Source organism: Molossus molossus, unplaced genomic scaffold, assembly GCF_014108415.1.
Source record: "Molossus molossus isolate mMolMol1 unplaced genomic scaffold, mMolMol1.p scaffold_m16_p_7, whole genome shotgun sequence".
NCBI classification, from domain to species: domain Eukaryota; kingdom Metazoa; phylum Chordata; class Mammalia; order Chiroptera; family Molossidae; genus Molossus; species Molossus molossus.
Window position 1 is genome coordinate 102,135,360 of NW_023425401.1, and position 22,361 is coordinate 102,157,720.

Sequence of the window (22,361 nt, forward strand, 5' to 3'; positions counted from 1 at the left end):
CGGGAGAGAGCTCCACCAGCCGCCCAGAACAGGAAAGAGAACGGTGCTTGGTGATTGCTACTGCCCCATCAGATGAGCAGCCACACACTGAGCTGGTGGTTAGCGGGCCCCGTCGACCGGCAGACTTTCAGAGCACATCTCCCAAGCTGTAGCAGCAGTTTCTTTCCATCATGCCTGACCATCAAAAGGTCAGAACTCAGGGTCTCTCCTCTTTCTTCCTGGGACTGGGCAGACTTGTATGCACGTGGTGTTTGTGTTGAAGAAGAAACACTGGCAGCAGAGAATTCTGGTTCCTAAAACTTTCTTCCCTCTTTTCTTGGATGGGAATTTCCATTCTGTTCCACACCAGCTTATGCATTGAAAATTTTGTATCTTTAAAAAAAGATCTGAGGAACAGAACTGTGTTTTGATGTTAACAAATTGTACAAACACAAGACTTAAGAAATAAGAGTAGATGCTGCCATGATGGTGTGGCTACTTGAAGGCTGCAAATTCTCCTGTAGAGGGAGGACAAGAGCTAATTTTAAAAAAGTTATCTCAACCTAGACACACAGTAAAGCCTCATTGGAACCTCACTGAAAGATGACTAGCTATCACAAATCTAGCAACATCATCACTATTTTAAAAAGCAAAAATGGCTTAAACACATGAAAGAACAAAACTTGGTACATAGACTATGGTTCAATTACATCAATTAAATATCAGTCTGCAGAGAATTTCCTAGTTGGGTTTTACATGCTATGGTTATAATCAAGCCGAAAACAGTTCCAATGAACAAATTATCTCAGAAACTGATTGTAAAATATCAAGTTTGATTTGCGCCTGAATTATTAACTTATTTTCATTATAATGCCACTATCAGAAAGGAAGAAGCAAAAATTATCCTCCTTTTGCAAAAGATAAAATTAAGAGATCAAACAATTTGTTCACATTATACATTCAACAGCAGGAAAGAAAATCCACACCCTCCATCTTCTAGTTCATTTCACCTTTTAAACTACCTACAAATTGCATGTACATGTCACTGGACATCATTCTCAGCATAAGGAGTTTTGAAACCACGAAGTCTGTTTGAGGTATGACACTCCTTTTACTTACTGAATTTGGGGGCTTCATAGAGGGGCCATTATTTTTCACCTACCATTTTGTTTACAGCTTCTACTTGTAACTAGAGGTCGGTTCCTCTTATTATATACACTATAGTTAATTTCTGGGGTTTGGCTGATAACCGAGAACTGTTAGAATTAGCCAGCCTTCACATAATTTTTCAGTAATAGCAGGTTCTGATGAGGATCCAAGCAATCACTTACAGGAATACACTATTTAATCCAGGACTAAGCTACTCATTTCTGATTGCTGTTAGATTCTGGTCACTAGAGAATACTGGCGTGTTTCTTTCTTTCTTTTTTTTTTTTTTTATCCTTACCCGAGGACATTTTTCGATATTTTGTTCAGATAGAGTGGGAGGGAGAGAAAGAGAGAAACATCGACGTGAAAGGGACACATCGATTGGTTGCCACTCACACAACCCAACCAGGAGCGGGGACAAACTGCAACATGCCCTTAGTGGGAACCAAACCTGGGTCTCTCTGGACCGCAGGCCGACGCTCTAACCACTGAGCAAAGCTGGCCAGGGCATTACTGGCGTGTTTCAACAACCAACAGATTGCTAATGGCTGGTTGTCTGAACCCTTAGACTGTAAGTTGCTAATATTAGAAACTAATTGAGTGCCTGTTATATACCAGGTGCCTCACTGAATACTTCATATATGTTTGCATCTGATCATCATAATAACTCTACGAGGCAGGTGCTATTACTTCTGTTTATTTTTACAAAGGAACAAGCTGGGGATAATAGTGGTTAAGTAATTTACCCAAGATCTCACAGGTAGAAAATGGCAGAGTTGGAATGCAAAGCCAGGTGCTGACTCCGAAGTCCATGGTCTTGACAATTAACAAGCCCCTAAACAATTTTCAATAATTAATATATTTTTTTCCCATTCTGAATACAACTATTCACTGGGTACTATCTCTTTCCATCTAAAGATTCCTTTTAACAAGCAACTAGCCAAGGTATTGTGAGTCAAGAGATCAAGGAAGGGTAAAAAAATTATTACCGCATATTTAAATTGAAAAGGACTAGGAAGTTTGACACTGATTAAAAAAATTAGCCAAATTACTAAGACCTTGGAGAGTAAAATGTTTAGAGCATAACCATATGAGAATATTATATTAACACAGTCTCAAGAAATACATAAACATTCTCATTATGGTTTGAGTACCTTATAGTTTTAAGGTTGCTATTTTTTTTTTCAGTATTTTAATTCATTTCTTAAAAGCAATTTTCAACATTCTTATGAGTAGTCACTGTATCTAGCACAGTCTAAATCTCATTAAAGAAAGCCAATGTAAAAAACAGGATTTGGCCTGGCCGGTGAGGCTCAGTGGACTGAACTTCGTCCCATGGACTGAGAGCTGGGTCCAGGTTAGATTCCCTGGGTCAGGGCACATGCCCGGGTTGCAGGCTCACCCCCCAGTAGGGGGCATGCAAGAGGCAGCCAATCAAGATTTCTCTTGCACATCGATGTTTCTCTCTATATAAAACCAATAAAAACATATTTAAAAAATAAAATTAAAACAGGATTTACTTAACAGAAACCTTTATAAAAATGGCTAGAATTCATCTATTAGATGAGAATATCAGAAAATGATAACTCTAAGCCAAATCTTATATACTTCATTAAAATACAACTTTGAAAAAAATCTTGTTTCTTATTCATTATTACAATCAGACTCTCCATTTTGTTGAATAGTTTCTACTCTACAAACTTGACTATTAACCTTAAAAATAAAAACATCCAAAACAACCCCCAAAGAGCACAAAATCTTATCAACACAGTCCAAATTGAACACCAATAAGGGAAATACTAATTCTTATCACACTCAGACTTCAGGTCCAGGAATAAACAAGGACAAAAAGAACTTAGGAGTTTAGGGATCAATAAATTCTTTCCATATATGTCCGTGAAATCATGGAGACATTAAAAAAAAAGACGTGGGTAACAGGTGATGGATCTGTTTTTGGGGAAAAATGTTTTCTTATTCTTTCCTGCATTATCTGGAAAACTCTATTATCCTACCTCCCAACTTATTTTATTTGAAGTAAGAGTCTGCTTGTGTGAAGTTATTTGTAGTGAAATGTTCAGATACTCTGATTTAAAAAAAAAAAATCTCAGTATATTATTATAATTATTAACTGAAAAATCAACCAGAGACCAAAATGAAACTTTTTTTTTTTTTTTTTAACTTCCTTTCTGGTTGAGAAGAACCTAAGCTCTATTTTCCATTTGACTTTATTTAGGAATAGGGCAAAGGACACTTGGGAAGACCTTGTGATTTTAGACACCTTAAATATCATGGTTTATTTATTTGAAAACTAAGGATTTTATTAACTAGTTTTAAGATATTACTAAATAACTACATCCTAGAAATGAATGTATGTTTCAGTGGCTATTATACATATAATTTGATAAAAATTCCCCTTAAAGAGAAATATTCTATGAAAATCTAATAATGTTATTCTGTGGTGACTTTTCAGGCAGTTTCAAAAGGAGAGGACATTCTGGTATAGACACTGGATTTTTTACATTCTTTAGAGAAATGATCACAGAAGAGATGAAATAAAAATTGCTATATAAATGCTCAATAATTCTCAATTAAAAAAGCCTATGACTGACAAAATGCTTTAGTCACAAAGTACCCATTTCATAATACTGTACATTAAAAAAAAAAGAAAAAAGGAAAAGGCCCTGGCTGGTTTGGCTCAGCAGTTAGAGTGTCAGCCCGCAGACCAAAGGGTCGCAGATTAAATTCCTGGTGAAACACCTGGGCTACAGGTTTGATCCCTGGCCCAGGTCAGGGTCCTGCAGGAGGCAACCAATCCATGTGTAATGTATCTCTCTCACATTGATGTTTCTCTCTCTCTTGCTCTCCTCCTCCCTCCCTTCCACTCTATCTAAAAATCAATGAAAAAATATCCTTGGGTGAGGATTAACAAAGAAACAGAAAAAAAGAAAGGTAGATCATTTCCTTAAATTGAGAGAATGGCCAACTTTAGAGGAAGGCTATGTACTATTTAGAGAGGAAGATTCTAACTACTGGCTCAGTATTTAAATGGTTAATACAATATTATAATATCAGGAAAGAAACAAACCTGAAACATTTGATTAGCTGCTATGATTCCTAAACTACTTAAAATCAAGACAAATCTCATTCTTCATCATTGACTAGTAAACTTCTAATGTGTGAAATAAATTTTATGCAAAGGCTGCCTCCTAAAGAAGGAAAACAACATCAATGAAAATATCTGAGGGTTCAGGTTTTAGGAAAGCAGTCAGTCACAAGAAAATGAATGTCCTTCGGTAGCAATTACCTAGTTAAAGTGATTACCTTTACATATGATTAGGAAAATAATCATTTTCTTTATTTAGAGAATGTATGTAATACTCAGTATAAAATAAACAACAAACAGAAAGGGAAACTACCATATATCATTCTAATGCTTCCTATTCTCCAGATCCATCATCTAAACATCTCACCTGCTATTTTTAATGTTTTTCCACTAACATTTCCAGCGGCCCCATTTGGAAAGAAGAGAATTACTATGAGACCCTTTGGAGGCAGGTTTCAATGAGATAGCAGTTCTAAGAGCTGAGCAATGAATGCCCTCTGGCAAAGGAGACTGACTAGGAAAGAATGCAGGTGGGGGTGTGGGGGCCGGGCAGGAGGTTAGTGTTGGGGGGAAAAAAGAATGTACAAAGAAAGGGAGATGAAAATGAAGCCAGCATACTGGGGGATTATAGAAAGAACTCTATCAATAAAAAAAACCTTCTGGCTCTTGTGCCTCAAAATGCCCCAGTGTTCAAGCATACCACAGAGCAAGTCAACTTTGGGAACAAAACCCCACTTAACCTGTTAACTGAGCGGGACGTATAAATATGTCAAACGTTGCATACAGTAAAAAGGGAATTCCCAGGGTATAACTCGGTTAACAGGTTAATAATTACTAATAATCTTATCTTTAGTGTCACTGGAGGATTTAGAAATCATGTACTTTGATTTTTCCAATATATTACATTATCTTGTCTTCCTTATTCTTTAAAATATGATAAAAAGTTTTTTCACTACTCTTATCTAAATTGAAAATCATGAATCAATTTCTAAAAACATGAATGGCAATACTTATCTTAAGCTACCTAAACAAGGGACAAAAGGCATGCCATATCACTGAGTGGTTTTCCTGGATGAAATCTAACCTATTGAAATAAAAAAAGTATTTAAAAAATGTGTGGTACTTAATAACAAAATTATTATTAAATTAAAATCTTTCTAATTTTCTTCTTTATTGGCTTCAAAGAAGAATAGCATTTATCCAGATGTTGTCCATGTGCCCAAATAAATTTTGACTGTCGGCTATATTTAAAAATCAGCACAAATTCAAACTGAATAAATGAAGATGTATTGAGGCAGCTAGCTTTGGTCCCTAGGCTGACTCTGAAGTAGAGATGGCAACTTCTTTGATTAGAGGACAGCAACGTTGCTTCCCCATTAGATTAAGGTTCACAGTTAAGAATATACTGACTGCCACATAACAGTCATTTTTTACACAAGACAGTGTAAGCACCAGAAAGAGCTAACAAATACTTTGTACCACGGAACACACACAAAAAAGAATGGCATTCATTCATAATAAGTAGAATTGCTTGGTATGGAATATGAGAAGCACGGAAATTTTATGAGACACATGGATAAGGTGACTGCTAAAATAGGCACCACAAGAGGTAAGATAATTTAAAATAATAATAATTTTGGCAACCAGAGATATCTAAAAGAAAAACAAACCTAAGAGTTCTCACAGGATTCGGTGAAGCTTTTGAGGGGAGGAGGAGGCAGTGCATTTATAAGGAAATTTGGCTTCTATGGAAGATATCTTTAATATATAAAGAAATATCTAAAAGGAACTCCAATTTATAACATTTCTCCACTCAAGATCCAAAGTTAAACCATGCTACTCAGGTCAAACATGCCACTCCTCAGCAAAAGCTTTGATTACCTGTACCCACAATTTATAAAAGAAATCTGGTCTAGTCTAATGCTTAAGGGAATAAGGGACATTCATACTTTCCAAACTGTAATAAAAAGAAATAGTTACAGGAAAAATATTAAGAATAAAAGTAAGCTTATTCAATTTTAGTGACTTCCCGAATGTGATCTGTCTGGTTCGCCGCACAGGCTGAGCCCCTGGGAGTCTCCTGCCTGCACTCGAGTGCACAGGGGTGCCGCTGTCCTGGGAGCCCCTGACGGATGAGCAGCAGCTAACGACAAAAGGTGCACGGAAAAAGTTTCATTGAAGTTTAATAACTGGAGTAACCAAGTAAATAAAACAAACTTGGAACAGGAAGTAAAGCATCTGGAAGAGGCATTGCAAATTTTTAGCAATGTCCATGCATTTTAAAAAACGCTTGGATGTTGAAAATCCAATGCTAAGTATGAATTTTCGATCGGGAAACATTACATCCAGTCTTTAATCACCTAACTGTTCTTTGGCTCACCTTTAAAAAAATCCTATTCAACTTAACAAATATATATGCAAGTATGTTCATTTTCCTTTGTCCCTCCTATACTCTCTCATGAGTTTAATTTGTTTCAGTGGACAGGAAACGCACCATATCCCCCTGCCTGGATGGGTGTTTTTGGAGAAGCACAAGCATAGAGACTAAAATCCTCTGTTTGGAAGCCAGCCCGATTCAAGGAGGGTTCTGATGCACTGCGGTGAATTTTTGGCAATGAGCGGGCCAGCAGCTCAATAGAGGCGAGAATCTAAAAAAAACAACAACAAAAAGAAGAATGAAAATCTAGGTGGTATTAATTTTTAAGAGCCCCCTCATACTTTACAGGAAAGCACCAGAAATCTTACATTGTTTTCAGTATTATCCTAAATGCCTAGAAAAATACTGAGAAACTGATATTTTTTCTGAAAAAGAAATAAACCACTACAGCTTTAATCTCTGTAAACTGAATGGGGAAAGTAACCCATAATTAGCTTTTATTTATATTTTAGATCATTTGCCAGCTGTGAAACAGTAAATAGTAAAAAAACACAATTACATGCCTATTTCTCACAGATCACAAGTCCCTTTTGGGAAGATGGGAACATGAATAAGTAAAGCACTATGTGACTTCATAACAGAACCATCGGAGCAACTCAGTCTTTAAAGAAACTTAATAATGGCAAATGTCCTACACACACATCATTAAAAGTAGGACCCCAAAGACCCAGACTGCTAGCAGCATAGGAGTGAGAAATGACAGTTGACAACCCAAAAGTAAAAGAGAAAACAGGAAAACTCTATAAAAAGACACCAACACATTAAACATAGAAATTCAGCATGTTTTAAGGTATAAAGAAACAGGTTATGATTCTTCAAGGCATAGAGTGTGGTAACGTATGTACATAATCATGAGACATATGTACAAAGGGTTTGGCACAATGCTTGGCATAAATAAGTACTCAATAAAACTGTAGCAGCCATTATTATTACTATTATTTTTCTGAACTAACAAAACTCTTTAAAAATTAAACTATGGTCTATAGCAGCCATTATTATTACTATTATTACTTTTCTGAGCTACCAAAACTCTTTAAAAATTAAACTATGGTCTGTATAGTGATTCGTATAAAAAGGCAAAGAAGCAAGCAATGTTACAAATTTTCAAAATTATAAGCATAACACATAAATAAAAACTCAAACAATACAGAAAAGTATAAAGCCTGCCTTCCAGGGGTAACACAGACTTCCCCAGGACCTTTCCTGTGCATCAACATGCACGTATGAAAACAGTGCCACTCCCACACTCACCACATACTTCTCTTCGTTGCTTTCCCCCTTACTATCCATGCCATCTACAGAGCTACCTTGACATTTATGTGTTTAACTTTTCCTTTTACACTAAATAAGCATTCCTGTACATATCTTGAATACTTGTGGAAGCATGTTCTGTAGTAAAGGTTTTTAGGAGTGGAATTATCAGAGAAAAGGGCATATGTAATTTAAGTTTATGGATTCTACCAAGTCCTTTCAAAGGCCTAACCAATTTACGTGCCACCAACACTGTTAAATTTAAAGGGAAAATTCTTCCTCACTTCCCAACATTTCCCCATGCTGGCTATTGCAAAATCATATTTCACTATTTCATATTTCATATGAAATAGTGAAAACATATTTCACTATTGTATTACTCTGCATTTTAATGACTGTTACTGAACTCTTAACATTTAGTCAAGTTCATTTACCATTTGTATTTTTTGGGTGTGAATTGCCAGTTCATATCCTTCGCTTATTTTCCATTGACTATCTTTTACTTATTGATTTGAAGGAGCCCTCTGTATAATACAAATATATAATCTTTGTTATACATGGTATAATTATTTTTCTCTGTGTATATTTTTCAATATTTTTACTATATAAAAGTTTAAAAACTTTTAATGGAGTCATACCTGTTAAGTTTTCCTTTATAACTTCTGGATTTTATCTCTTGCTTAGGAAAGCCTTTCCTACCTCAAGGTTATAAAAATGATTTAATTTTTTTATAGTTTTGATTTTTACATGTAAATCTTTAGCCACTTGAAATTTATCTTTGTGTATGGTGTGAAAAGAGATACTGTAATAAAAATTTTTAAATAATATTTAAAAGGGGTGGACTTTAATAATCTGGAAAAGTCATATATGCATTTAATTTTCTGATACCATGAAAAGAATGAAATGCTATTTATATTTAAAATAGGGACATTTGGTCCCTTTACGCACCTTTTAAAAAGTGGGCATATGTGTATAATTTGCATTGTTATCGTATCTCAACTGTGGTGAACAGAAAACCCTCCTCCCAGGAGGTGAAAGAACATGGTGCGACACTGGCCAACAACACTGGTCTTTTACTTTGATAGCCTTAAAGCAGTGATTTTCTGGGTTAAAAAACAAAACACAACTCGTCCTCAAAAGAATTCCAATTTATAAAACATTTATCTACCCAGCCAAACAGTTACCCCTGCCTCCCCACTCTGAGACAGCCCCTGAGAGACTTGGTAAAACTACAAATTCTGTCTTTAATCTTCAGATGGAGATAAAAGATTCACTCATTCCTGTAACAGTGGCCTTTGTCTAAGAAACTCAGTTAGGCTGGGTATTCAAAGATATAGGTTTAGAAAGGACCAACTCAGTAATTATGGTAGTTAAATGACTATGGGAATTGACACTTCCTACTTGAAAACTGTGTTGATTGACGAGACCCATGTAAACAGAGTTACCAGAAATTTCCTGGACATCATAAAACACTACCAGTGGGATACTATGTTACAATATCTACTTCATTAAACTTTCTTTTTTTTTTTTTTTTTTTAATTTTATTTTTGTTACAGATATATATTTTTTTACCCCACTGACACCCTCTTCCCCATCCCCCCTCCCCGTCCCCGGCTTTGTTGTCCATGTCCATTGGTTATGCGTACATGCATATAAGTTCTGTGGTTTATCTCTTCCCTCCTGCCACCACACCGTCTTCTCAGGGTTGTCAGTCTGTAACCTACTTCCACATCTCTGTTATGTTCATTATATTCCACAAATAAGTGAGATCATATGATACTTGTCTTTCTCTGTTTGGTTTGTTTTGCTTAGGATAATACTTTCCAGGTCCCTCCATGTTGTATCAAAGGATAAGAGATCTTTCTTTCTGACAGCTGCATAGTACTCCATTGTGTATATGTACCACTGCTTTTTTATCCATTCATCTACTGATGGACATTTGGGCTGTTTCCAGATTTTAGCTATTGTAAATAGTGCTGCTACAAACATGGGGGTACATATATTCTTTCTGATTGGTGTTTCAGGCTTCTTAGGGTATATTCCTAGAAGTGGGATCACTGGGTCAAATGAAAGTTCAATTTTTAATTTTTTGAGGTAACACCATATTGTTCTCCATAGTGGCTGCACCAGTCTGCATTCCCACCAGCAGTGTACTAGAGTCCCCTTTTCTCCACACCCTCACCAACACTTGTTGTTTGATGATTTGTTGATGGTGGCCATTCTGACAGGTGTGAGATGATACCTCACTGTTGTTTTAATTTGCATCTCTCTGATGATTAGTGATGTGGAGCATTTCTTCATATGTCTCTTGGCCATTTGTATGTCCTATTTGGAGAGGTGTCCATTCAGCTCCTCTGCCCATTTTTTAATTCGGTTCTTTGTCTTCCTTTTGTTGAGCTGTATGAGTACTCTATATATTTTGGACATTAACCCCTTATCTGATGTGTCATTGGCAATTATGCTCTCCCATACAGTGGGTTGCCTTTCCATTTTAATGGTTGTATCTTTTGCTGTGCAGAAACTTTAGTCTGATGTAGTCCCATATGTTCATTTTTTCCTTTGTTTCTGTTGCCTTAGGTGATGTATCAGTGAAAATTTTGCTGCGTATGATGTCTGAAATTTTGTTGCCTACGTTTTCTTTTGAATTTTTATAGATCCACGGGTCACATTTAAGTCTTTTATCCATTTTGAGTTTATTTTTGTGTATGGTGTAAGCTGATGGTCTAGTTTTATTTTTTTTGCATGTAGCTGTTCAATTTTCCCAACACCATTTATTAAAGAGGCTGTCTTTACTCCATTGTATGCTCTTGCCTCCTTTGTCAAATATTAATTAAGCATATTGTCTTAGGTCCATTTCTGGGTTCCTTATTCTGTTCCATTGATCTATCTGCCTGTTCTTGTGTGAATGTTGGCACGCTTGAAGTTGTCCCAGAGGCTCCTTACACTATCCTCATTTTTTTGGATTCTGTTTTTTCTTTTTGCTGTTCTGATTGGGTGTTTTTTGCTTCCTTGTATTCCAATCAATGGTTTGCTTCTTGGCTTTACCTACTCTACTATTGAATCTGTGTAAATTATTCTTTATTTCAGTTAGTGCCTCCTTCATTTCTGACTGTGCATCCTTCATTTCTGACTGGCCTTTTTTAATGCTCTTGAGGCCCTCACTAAGTTTACTGAGCATCTTTATAAGCAGTATTTTCAACTCAGCATCTGTTAGGTTGCTTATCTCCATTTCGCTTAGTTCTTTTCTTGGGGTTTTGTTCTGTTCTTTCATTTGGGACCTGTTTCTGTGTCTCCTCATTTTGGCTCCCTCCCTGTGTTTGTTTCTGTTTATTACTTAACGAGAGGTATGGGGCTATCTGAGACCAGATGCTGCTTGTTTGAAAGAATTTAGGAAAACCTGAAGCAGGATCCAGACAGACCAATCCTATGATTAAACAACTGGCAACAGCTAGGGTGGGCCTGAAAATTGGGTGGGGCGGGGCCTCAGGGAATCAACAGGGCGGGGCAACCAGAGTGAGCTAAGTCGCTGGAGTCCCAGACATGGCTTCTGTCTGCCGCCCCAGGGAAGGGCTCACTAAAGGAACGAGGCCTCTGACAGCACGTCTGTCCTGGAGAAGCCGCCTCTCCAACCCTCGCTCCAATGCCAAACAGCTCAGTTCTTCTCTGTATGACTCCGGCGCTCCTCGAGCTGCCTCCCCTCCAAGCCTAGAGGGAGCAAGTCCGAGTAAGTCTGTGCACGGGCCCTTTAAGAGGAGGTGCCTGGGGCTCCAGCCACCTCAGCCTCCCTGAACCTCAGTTCCCACTGGTTTTCCCAGCCAGAAGTTATGGGGATTCTCTTCCTGGCACTGGAACCCTGAACAGGATGCCTGGGGTGGGACGGGGACCCTTCAGTCTTCAGGGAGGATCTTCCCAGCCAAGATGTCCTCCTGAATTTTATCCGCCACACATGGGTGTGGGACCAGCCCGTCCACCACTACCCCTCCTACCAGTCTCGATGTAGCTGCTTCTTTAATTCCGTAGTTGTAGGACTTCCACCTGCTGGATTTCAGGTGGTTTTCAATGGTGGTTGTTCTGTAGTTTAGTTGTAACTTTGATGAGGTTGTGGGAGAATGAGATACCGCTTTTACCTATGCTGCCATCTTGACTGGAAGTCGCCATCCATTTCTTGACATAATTTTGTATCCTGCTACTTTGCCAAATTCATTTATTAAGTCTAGTAGATTTCTGATGGAGTCTTTAGGGTTTCCTATGTATAATATCATGTCATCTGCAAATAATGAGTTTCACTTCCTCCTTTCCAATTTGGATCCCTTTTATTTTTTCTTCATGTCTGATTGCTGTGGCTAAGACTTCCAGTACTATGTTAAATAAGAGTGGCGAAAGTGGGCATCCTTGTTTTGTTCCTGTTCTTAAGGGACATGCTTTTAGTTTCTGCCCATTGAGTATGATGATGGCTATAGGTCTTTCATATATGGACTTTATTATGTTGAGATATGACACCTCTAATCCCACATTGTTGAGTGTTTTTATCAGAAATGGATGCTGGATTTTGTCGAATGCTTTCTCATCATCTATTGGTATGATCATGTGAATTTTATTCTTCCTTTTATTTATGTGGTGTATCACATTTTTTGATTTGTGAATATTGTACCAGCCTTGCATCCCTGAGATGAATTCCACTTGGTCATGGTGAATAATTTTTTTGATGTATTGCTGGATTCAATTTTGCTAGTATTTTGTTCAGGATTTTGGCGTCTATGTTCATCAGGGATATTGGCCTGTAGTTTTCTTTCTTTGTAGTGTCTTTTTCTGATTTTGGAATTGGAATTATGCTGGCCTCATAAAATGAGTTTGGAAGTTTTCCTTCTTCTTGAATTTTTTAGAATAGTTTGAGAAGAATGGGTGTTAGTTCTTTTTTGAATGTTCAGTAAAACTCCCCTGTGAAGCCATCCGGGCCTGGGTTTTTGTTTGCTGGGAGAGTATTGATTACATCTTCAATTTCCTTAGTTGTTATTGGTCTATTCAAGTTTTCTATCTCTTCCCAGTCCAGTTTTGGGAGACTATGTGTTCCTAGAAATTTGTCCATTTCGCTTAGATTGTTGAATTTGTTGCCACATAATTGCTCATAGTAGTTGTTAACAATGTTTTGTATTTCTGTGGTGTCAGTTACTTCTCTCCTTTCATTTCTGATTTTGTGTAATGGGGTTTTCTCTCTTTGTTTTTTGGTGAATCTAGCTAAGGGTCCACCAATCTTGTTTATCTTTTCGAAAAACCAGCTCTTTGTTTCATTGATCCTTTGAATTGTTTTTTTCTTTTTGGTCTCTATGTCATTTATTTCTGCTCTGATCTTTACTAGTTCCTTCCTTCTACTTGCTCTGGGGTTTTCTTTTTGTTTGCTTTCTAATTATTTAAGTTGTGAGGTTAGATAGTCTATTAGAGATTTTTCTTGTTTCTTGAGGTAGGCCTGTAGTGCTATGAACTTCCCTCTCAGAACTGCTTTTGCTGCATCCCATAGATTTTGTGGTGTTGTGTGTTCATTTTCATTGGTTTCTAGGAAGTTTTTCATTTCTTCCTCCATCTCCTCGGTAGCCCATTCATTGTTTAATAACATGTTATTTAGCCTCCATGTGTTCAAATGTCTTTGCATGTTTTCGTTGCAGTTGATTTCAGGTTTCATGCCATTGTGATCTGAGAAGATGCTTGATATGATTTCAATCTTCTTGAACTTGTAGAGATTTAGTTTGTGTCCTATCATGTGGTCTATCTTTGAGAATGTCCCATGTGTACTTCAGAAGAATGTGAATTCTGTAGTTTTGGGGTGTAATTCTCTGTAGATATCTGTTAAATCCATTTGGTCTAGTGCTTCATTTAGAGTCTCTGTTTCCTTGCCAATTTTTTGTCTAGAGTATCTATCCAGTGATGTCAGTGGGGTGTTGAAATCCTCTGCTATGATTGTATTGCTGTTGATTTCTCCTTGAAGGCCTCCAGAATATTTTTAATATATTTTGGTTCTATATTGGATGCATATATGTTTATCAAGGTTATATCTTCCTGTTGGATAGATCCTTTCAATATTATGTAGTGGCCTTCTTTGTCTCTAGTTATGGCCTTCATTTTAAAATCTATTTTATATGAGTATTGCTACCCCAGCTTTTTTCCCCTTTCCGTTTGCTTTGAAGATTTTTTTCCATCCCTTCATTTTCAACCTATGTGAGTCTTTTGTTGTGAGTTGGGTCTCTTGTAAACAACATATAGATGAGTCATGCTTTCTTATCCAATCAGCTGCTCTGTGTCTTTTTATGGGAGCATTCAGTCCATTTACATTTAAAGTGATTATTGATATGTACTTATTTATTGCCATTTTTGTTTAGTTTGGTTATATTTTTCTTCCTATTTCTTCTATTAATTACAGCAGTCCTTTTAACATTTCTTGCAGTGCTGGTTTGGTGCTAATGTATTCCCTTAGCCTTTTTTTTTTTGGTCTGGACAGCTCTTTATGTGACCTTGTATTTTGAATGATAGCCTTGCTGGGTAGAGTAGTCTTGGATTCAGATCCTTGTTTTTCATGACCTTTATTACTTCATGCCATTCCCTTCTGGCTTGTAGTGTTTCTGTTGAGAAGTCAGCTGAAAGCCTTATGGGGGTTCTTTTGTAGGTAACCTGTTGCTTATCTCTTGCTGCTTTTAGGATTCTCTCTTTGTCTTTCATTTTTGGCACTTTAATTACTGTGTCTTGGTGTGAGCCTGTTTGGGTTCCTCTTACTTGGGGCTCTCTGTGCTTCTTGAACTTGAATGCCTTCTTCCTTCGCCAAATTAGGGAAGTTTTCTGTCACTATTTCTTCAAATATATTCTCTAACCCTTGCTCATTTTCTTCTTCTTCAGGGACTCCTATGATGTGAGTGTTATTACGTTTCCAGTTGTCCCACAGTTCTCTTAAGCTGTCTTCCTGTTTTATAATTGTTTTTTCCTTTTGGTTTTCTGATAGGTTGACTTTTTCTACCCTGTTTTCTAATTCACTGATCCGGTCCTCAGCTTCCTCTACTCTGCTGTTTAGACCTTCCAATGTGTTCATTATTTCTGATGTCATTCTTGATTTCTTCTTGGTGGTTTTTAATGTCCAATTGGTTGATTTTCAACATTTCTATGTCTTTACTCATGGTGTTGATGTCCTTACTCATGCTGTTGAGCTTCCTCAAGATCATGGCTCTGAATTCTAGCTCTATTAACTTGTTTAACTGCTCCATATTTATCTCATCTTTGGTAGAAGTCTATTGCTCTTTCATTTGGCTTCTGTTTCTTTGTTTCACCATTTTGGCTATCACAGTGGGCTTTGGACCCTGCCAAATTTTCTCTGTGGGTGTTGGTGTTCTGCTGTTTGTGATTCCCTCTCCTGGGTTTGGATGAGCAAGGGAAGACCTACCTTAAACACCACTGTCAAGTCTTATTTCCTGGTTAGAGTTGCTAGCCCAGGAATGGTTCAGTTATTCTCTAGCTTTTTGCCTGGAGGCAATCAGTAGTGGTTACTTAAAGAGCCTTGGGTTCTCAGTTGAATGAAAAACTCCCTCAGGTGCTCAGCGTAAGGGGATTTCCTGAGGGTGGGGCAGACGCTGGTTGTTAATGAGCCTCAATTTGCATTTCAATGGCCCACCTGGGTGGGGTTGAATCTCCGACGGAGGGGCCACAACCTCTCCCCAGAGTCCTGGGAAGGAGCAATATGGCCACAGTCCTGAGTGGCTGCAACTCAGCAAAAGCTCTGAGCACCCTCCAAATCCCAAGTGTCCCCACACAGTTCCAGTCCAGTCCGTCATCCCTCTGCCAGAGCCCAAGGTGAGTGGCTGTGGCTATTTTAGCACCTGTCCCGGATCTGGGCTGTGGAGCTGCTTGGGAGTTTAACCCTGAGGGCGCTGCTCACAGCTAAGGCTGCTGCTGTCTGTGGGCTCCTGGCCCCCACCTCTCACCCCTGCAGTCCTACCAGAATCGAGTCAGTGTTCCTGGTTATATGGTTCTCGCAAGATGCTTTTCTGTTGCTTTTTCCCAAAGATTTGTCTTTATTTTAGTTGTAATTCCAGTTTGGTCCTGGGAAACAGTCTGTGTAACTTCCATTTACTCCACCGCCATTTTGGAATCTCCTACTTCATTAAACTTTCTAAGCTTATCCAGGTAATTAGCTCCAGTCTGTGAGGCTTAGTGAAACTTTATTAACTTAAAGGCTTTCACTTTACAATGTAAACAGACAAAAAACAATGTAAATTTTCTAAAAATCAAAGAAAGGCAGACTGCTGAGAGCTGCCATTTCCTTTAGCCCCAGGTGGAAATGCCCTCAAAAAGACCTAGTATTAAAGGGAAGTGTGGAATCTGTTTCTTTTACCATCAAGAATAATTAAGGCAGCAGTTCTCAAAGTGTGGTCTGTGGAAAAGCTACTTTCATCGTAACACTAAGATATTTGCCTTCATTACTGTAATTATTTTATAGGTGTTAAGTGGAGTTTTCAGAGGCTAAATGATGTAAAATACTGTGTCATAATGAATGCAAACCAGATAATCCAGTTGTCTTCCTTCTACAGAGATTTATAAAAAATGTTACTTTTCTCTCTTTTTTTTTGTTTGGGGAAACAATTATTTTTCATAAAAACATTATTTAACATAGAACAATTTTATGATGTTTAAATAAAATTATAAGTATTTTAAAAACTTAGTTAAAATTTAGTTTTCAGTTCTAAAATGGTAATTATTACTTACATACAAAAGCTCTTTGGGGGTCTTCAATCATTTTAAAGTGTGTAAAAGGGTTCTGAGACCAAAACATTTGAGAACAGCTAGACTAATCAAAGCCTTTCTGAATACTGTGAATTGGGATCCAAAGTGTCTAGGTGTCCCACTGTTTTACCTTTATGAACCATCTTTGCATTTACTTATCTGCAGCCTGCACATCATCACACAGTATCCAAATCCATGAAATACAAACTGTGTGTTCTAAAAAGTGCTGAAAGATCTGCATCTGAATAGCAGTCTGTCCTTTTAGGTAACATAAAGTTTTTTCTTACTTGGGGAAAGAGCGGTCGCTCGTCTCTTTTCTTTTTTAGGCACTCTGCCATTAATCTCTTCATGGCTTTTGGACAGTTACTTCGTACCTTACTGAGATCTGGAGATAGATATCCTCGTCCCACCATAAAAATTATCTGGGAAGAAAAAAGGGCAAACAAAAAACCTGTAGATAAGTTGAAAAATAATACATAAACACTGAAAATTCATCAAGCTATACACTTAAGACATGTCCTTTTCTGTATGTACATTATACTTCAGTGAAAAATGTAATAACAATGCTGACATTCTGATGCCTACATATAGACGGGGAAACAATACTTCATGGGCTGCAAGCTGAAATCTTTATGACCCCTGGACTATTGTTAAGGTTTCCTAATTGCTCCCCATGCTCCAGTTGCCTTATCCAATCCGTTTTCCTATGGGTAGGGTCATTGGTTCTAAAAGAAATCAGACTTCGCCCCTTTGCTACTTAAATAATTTATTGGGCATCATGTTAAGTCCTATACACACACACACATATACATATGTGTGTATATATATGTATGTATGTGTATGCATATGTGTGTGTATGTATATATCTATATCTATCTATATCTATCTATCTATCTATCTATCTATCTATCTATCTATCTATCTATCTATCATCTATCTCAGGAACCAAAAATGTTAACCATTTAGTAGTTGTTTTTACTTCACCATTTCAAATTCTATTGTTGAGGAAACTCTAATGGGGGTATTTATTTACATAAATCTGAGAATCAGAGCCTCCTCCAGAGAGAACTAAAGACTTTTGTCCAATAAGTAAAATGGCTTGTCTTCCCTGGGTTCAGAGATTTGTAATTTTTCAAATTTCTTTTTTATCCTCACCTGAGGACATTTTTGCATTTATCTTCAGATAGAGCGGGAGGGAGAGAGGGAGGAAGAGAGAGAGAAACATCGATGTGAGAGAGACACATTGAGTGGTTGCCACCCACATGACCCCAACCAGGGCCAAGGACAAACCACAATTGAGGTATGTGCCCTTAGCGGGAACCAAACCCAGGACTCTCTGGTCCGCGGGCCAACACTCTAACTGCTGAGCCAAACTGGCCAGGGCAATTTTTCTAATTTCTTAATTTTTGGTTCTTTTGAAGGTGGACAGAGACAGATGTTAGGAGTCTTGGGACTCAGGGAGGTAAGAGGGGTTTTACTTCTAGTGGGCACAGGTCCACAGGGATAAACTAGAGGCTAAGGTAGAGAGAGCCAGTAAGAGATCTCTGGTTATAGAGCAGAGCTGATAATTTTATTTATTAATTATTTTTTAAATTGATTAATTAGTTTTTGTTACAGATTTTTTTTTTACCCCACTGACACCCTCCTCCCCATCCCACCCCCCACCCCCCGTCACTGGCTTTGTTGTCCATGTCCACTGTTCATGCATACATGCATGTAAGTTCTGTGGTTTCACTCTCCCCCACCACCCCCTCTTCTGGGGATTGTCAGTGTGTACTCCACTTCCACATCTCTGGCACCACCCCATTTCTCAGACTGTTATGTTCATTATATTCCACAAGTAAGTGAGATCTTATGATACTTGTCTTTCTCTGTTTTGCTTGTTTTGCTTAGGATAATACTTTCCAGGTCCCTCTATGTCGTCTCAAAGGATAAGAGATCTTTCTTTCTTACAGCTGCATGGTACTCCAATGTGTACATGTACCACAGCCTTTTTATCCATTCATCTACTGATGGACATTTGGGCTGTTTCCAGATTTTAGCTATTGTAAATAGTGCTGCTATGAACACGGGGGTACATATATTCTTTCTGATTGGTGTTTCAGGCTTCTTAGGGTATAGTCCTAGAAGTGGGATCACTGGGTCAAATGGCAGTTCAATTTTTAATTTTTTTTTTTTTTTAATCCTCACCCGAGGACATTTTTCCATTTTTTGTTCAGGTAGAGTGGGAGGGAGAGAGAGGAACAGAAAGAGAGAGAGAAACATCGACGTGAAAGGAACACATCGAGTGGCTGCCACCCACACAACCGACCAGGGCCGGGGACAAACTGCAGCCGAGGTACGCGCCCTTCGCGGGAACCGTACCCGGGTCTCTCAGGACCGCAGGCCGACGCTCTAACCGCTGAGCCAAACCGGCCAGGGCTCAATTTTTTCATTTTTTGAGGTAACACCATATTGTTTTCCATAGTGGCTGCACCAGTCTGCATTCCCACCAGCAGTGTACTAGAGTCCCCTTTTCTCCACACCCTCACCAACACTTGTTGTTTGATGATTTGTTGATGGCGGCCATTCTGACAGGTGTGAGGTGATACCTCATTCAGAACTGATAATTTTAAGAAAGTCAAGTTTGGTACCCTACTTTTTGCCGTTATTAACAAGTTGATTTGGCTAAGCACCATTAAAATGAAGGGTAAAGCTTGTCCTTCTCCTCCCACTCCACAAAAGTTACCTTTTAGCAAAATGGAATTTCACTATAGTACAAAGCGCTCCCAGTGTAAAACTGCCTGGGTACCGAAGGGATACTTCCAAATACTGGTGTCTAAGTGTGCTCCAATGGATGGGTAACAATCCCTTTACAAGACAGTTGAATTGTAATTCTTCGCTTTCAGTAAAATTAATTGAATTGTCCGCTGATTATTAAAGTAATTATTAATGACAAGTTATTATGTCATTTTTGGCATGTTAAAAAGAGTTCAAATAAGTGAGTGGTATGGTGTACGGTAAAGAATTAATTTAGTCCACACAGAGGGCTGGCTTTTGCCTTTGGCTCCTGGGAGGTAATTCCTAACCCCTTGGAATGTCCTGTCTGATAAGAGTGGCTTTGTTTACCTGGGGCCAGGGGAGATGTCAGAGAGTCTATGCTATGAATGTGATTTCTAGAAGGGGCTTAGAATCCTGTGGTATCAGCTTGCCCCCTGGAAGGGCTGAAAACTAAGGTCAGCCACCGAGGTGGTCAAGTATGTCTATGTCACTGAGCTCCAATCACAACTCTGAATTCCAAGGCTTGAGTGAGTTTCTCTGGTTGGCAACACTTTGTGTGTGTTGTCACAGTTGCTGCCAAGAGAATTTAGTGCTGTCCATAACCCCACTGAGAGAGGACAATGGGCACCTACACATGTGGAACTCTCCTAGAATCTGCCCTATGTGCCACTTCCATGGACTGATTTTAATTTGTATTCTTTTGTTGCAATTAACTGTGAGAAATAACAACTTTCAGTGAGTTCTGTGAGACTTAATGAATTACTGAACCTGAAGGTGTGTCTTGGGGACCACTGAACTCTGCATACAGTTATAATAAATAAATCCTGATTTTCTCTTCTTCTTATTTACTTGAACAGTATTTCTCAGTGCTTACTTCTTTAAAAATAAAACAAGGAGACTTCCGGTCAAGATGGCGGTAGGTAAACGCGGTATCGCGTCCTCCCACAACGACATCAAAGTTACAACTAAACTACAGAACAACCATCATTCAAAACCGCCTGAAATCCAGCTGAATGGAAGTCCTACAACTATGGAATTAAAGCAGCAGCCAGACTGGTAGGAGGGTGGCGGCATGACGGGCTGGTCCCACACCCACGTGTGGCGGATAAAAATCAGGGGGATACCTCGGCTGGGAAGGTCCTTCCTGAGGACTGAGGGGTTCCTGTCCCACACCAGATGCCCCGCTCAGGGTTCCAGTGCCAGGAAGAGAAGTCCCCATAACCTCTGGCTGGAAAAACCAGCGGGAACTGAGGCTCAGGGAAGCTGAAGCGGCTGGAGCCCTAGGCAGCTCCTTAAAGGGCCCGCGCACGGACTTGTCAGACTCTCTCCCTCTAAGCTTGGAGGGGAGGCAGCTCGAGGGGCACCAGAGACATACAGGGAAGAACTGAGCTGTTTGGCACTGGAGCGAGGGCTGGAGAGGGGGCTTTCTCGGGGACAAACGTGCTGTCAGAGGCCTTTGTTCCTTTGGTGAGCCCGTCCCTAGGGTGGCAGACCGCTGCCATATCTGGGACTCCAGCAACCTGGCTCACACTGGTAGCCCCGCCCTGCTGACTCCCTGAAGCCCCGCACCACCCCACCCCACCCAACTTTCAAGCCCACCCAAGCTGTTGCCACTTGCTTAACCATAGGATTGGCCTGTCTTGGGTCCTGCTTCAGGTTTTTCCTAAATTCTTTCAAACGAGCAGCACCTGGTCTCAGTGAGCCCCATACCTCTCGTTAAATAATACACTGAAACAAACACAGGGAGGCAGCCAAAATGAGGAGACAAAGAAACAGGTCCCAAATGAAAGAACAGAACAAAACCCTAGGAAAAGAACTAAGCGAAATAGAGATAAGCAACCTAACAGATGCTGAGTTGAAAATACTGCTTATAAGGATGCTCAATGAACTTAGTGAGAACCTCAGTGAACTTAGTCAGGGCCTCAAGAGCATAAAAAAGGACCAGTCAGAAATCATGGATGCACAGTTAGAATTGAAGGAGGCATTAACTGAAATAAAGAATAATTTACACAGCTTCAATAATAGAGTACGTAAATCCAAGGAGCAAACCATCGATTTGGAATATAAGGAAGCAAAAAACGCCCAATCAGAACAGCAAAAAGAAAAAAGAATTTAAAAAAAATGAGGATAGTGTAAGGAGCCTCTGGGACAACTTCAAGCGTGCCAAGATTCGCATCTTGGGGGTGCCAGAAGGAGAAGAGCGAGAACAAGAAATCGAAAACCTGTTTGAAGCAATAATGGCAGAAAACTTTCCTAACTTGGTGAAGGAAACAGACATACAAGTCCAGGAAGCACAGAGAGTCCCAAACAAAATGAACCCCAAGAGGCACACACCAAGACACATCATCATCAAAATGCAAAAGGTTCAAGACAAAGAGAGAATATTAAAAGCAGCAAGAGAAAGGCAGCTAGTTATCTACAAGGGAGTTCCCATAAGGCTGTCAGCTGATTTCTCAAAAGAAACTTTGCAGGCCAGAAGGGAGTGGCAAGAAATATTCAGAGTGATGAAAAGCAAGAACCTACAACCAAGATTACTCTATCCTGCAAAGCTGTCATTTAGAATCAATGAACATATAAAAACTTTTCCAGACAAGAAAAAGTCAGAGGAGTTCATCACCACCAAACCGTTATTATATGAAATGATGAAGGGTCTTTTTGAAGAAAAAGATAAAATGTATGAACAAACAAAATGGCAATGAATACATATCTATCAACAATGGAATCTACAAACAAAATGAACAGGTAGAACATAGATACAGAGAACATTTTGTTGGTTGCCAGTTGGGAGGGGGGTTGGGGGAATGGGTGAAAAAGGGGAAGGGATTAAGAAGTACAAATTCATTGCTAGACTGACAAACCTCAAAGGGAAAGGGGTTGGGGGGATGGGAAGAAATAAACCAAAGAACTTATATGCATAACCAATGG

At 38.9% G+C, this 22,361-nt stretch overlaps 1 protein-coding gene across 5 annotated transcripts in view; it reads right to left on the bottom strand.

Moving 5' to 3' along the window:
* Positions 1–398: 398 nt before the first annotated feature.
* Positions 399–22,361, bottom strand: part of BRAF (B-Raf proto-oncogene, serine/threonine kinase) — a 150,661-nt gene continuing 128,698 nt past the window's right edge. For 2 of the 5 annotated variants that reach the window (XM_036246203.1, XM_036246206.1), the window contains 2 exons: positions 16,964–17,098; positions 6,608–6,879 (listed from right to left, as the gene is read on the bottom strand). In XM_036246203.1, the coding sequence (XP_036102096.1) occupies positions 6,706–6,879; positions 16,964–17,098 (309 nt within the window). In that variant the 3' untranslated portion in view covers positions 6,608–6,705. Of the gene's footprint in view, positions 498–1,830; positions 1,964–6,607; positions 6,880–16,963; positions 17,099–22,361 lie in introns of those variants that run through there. The other 3 variants (XM_036246205.1, XM_036246201.1, XM_036246204.1) reach the window with 3 other exon arrangements.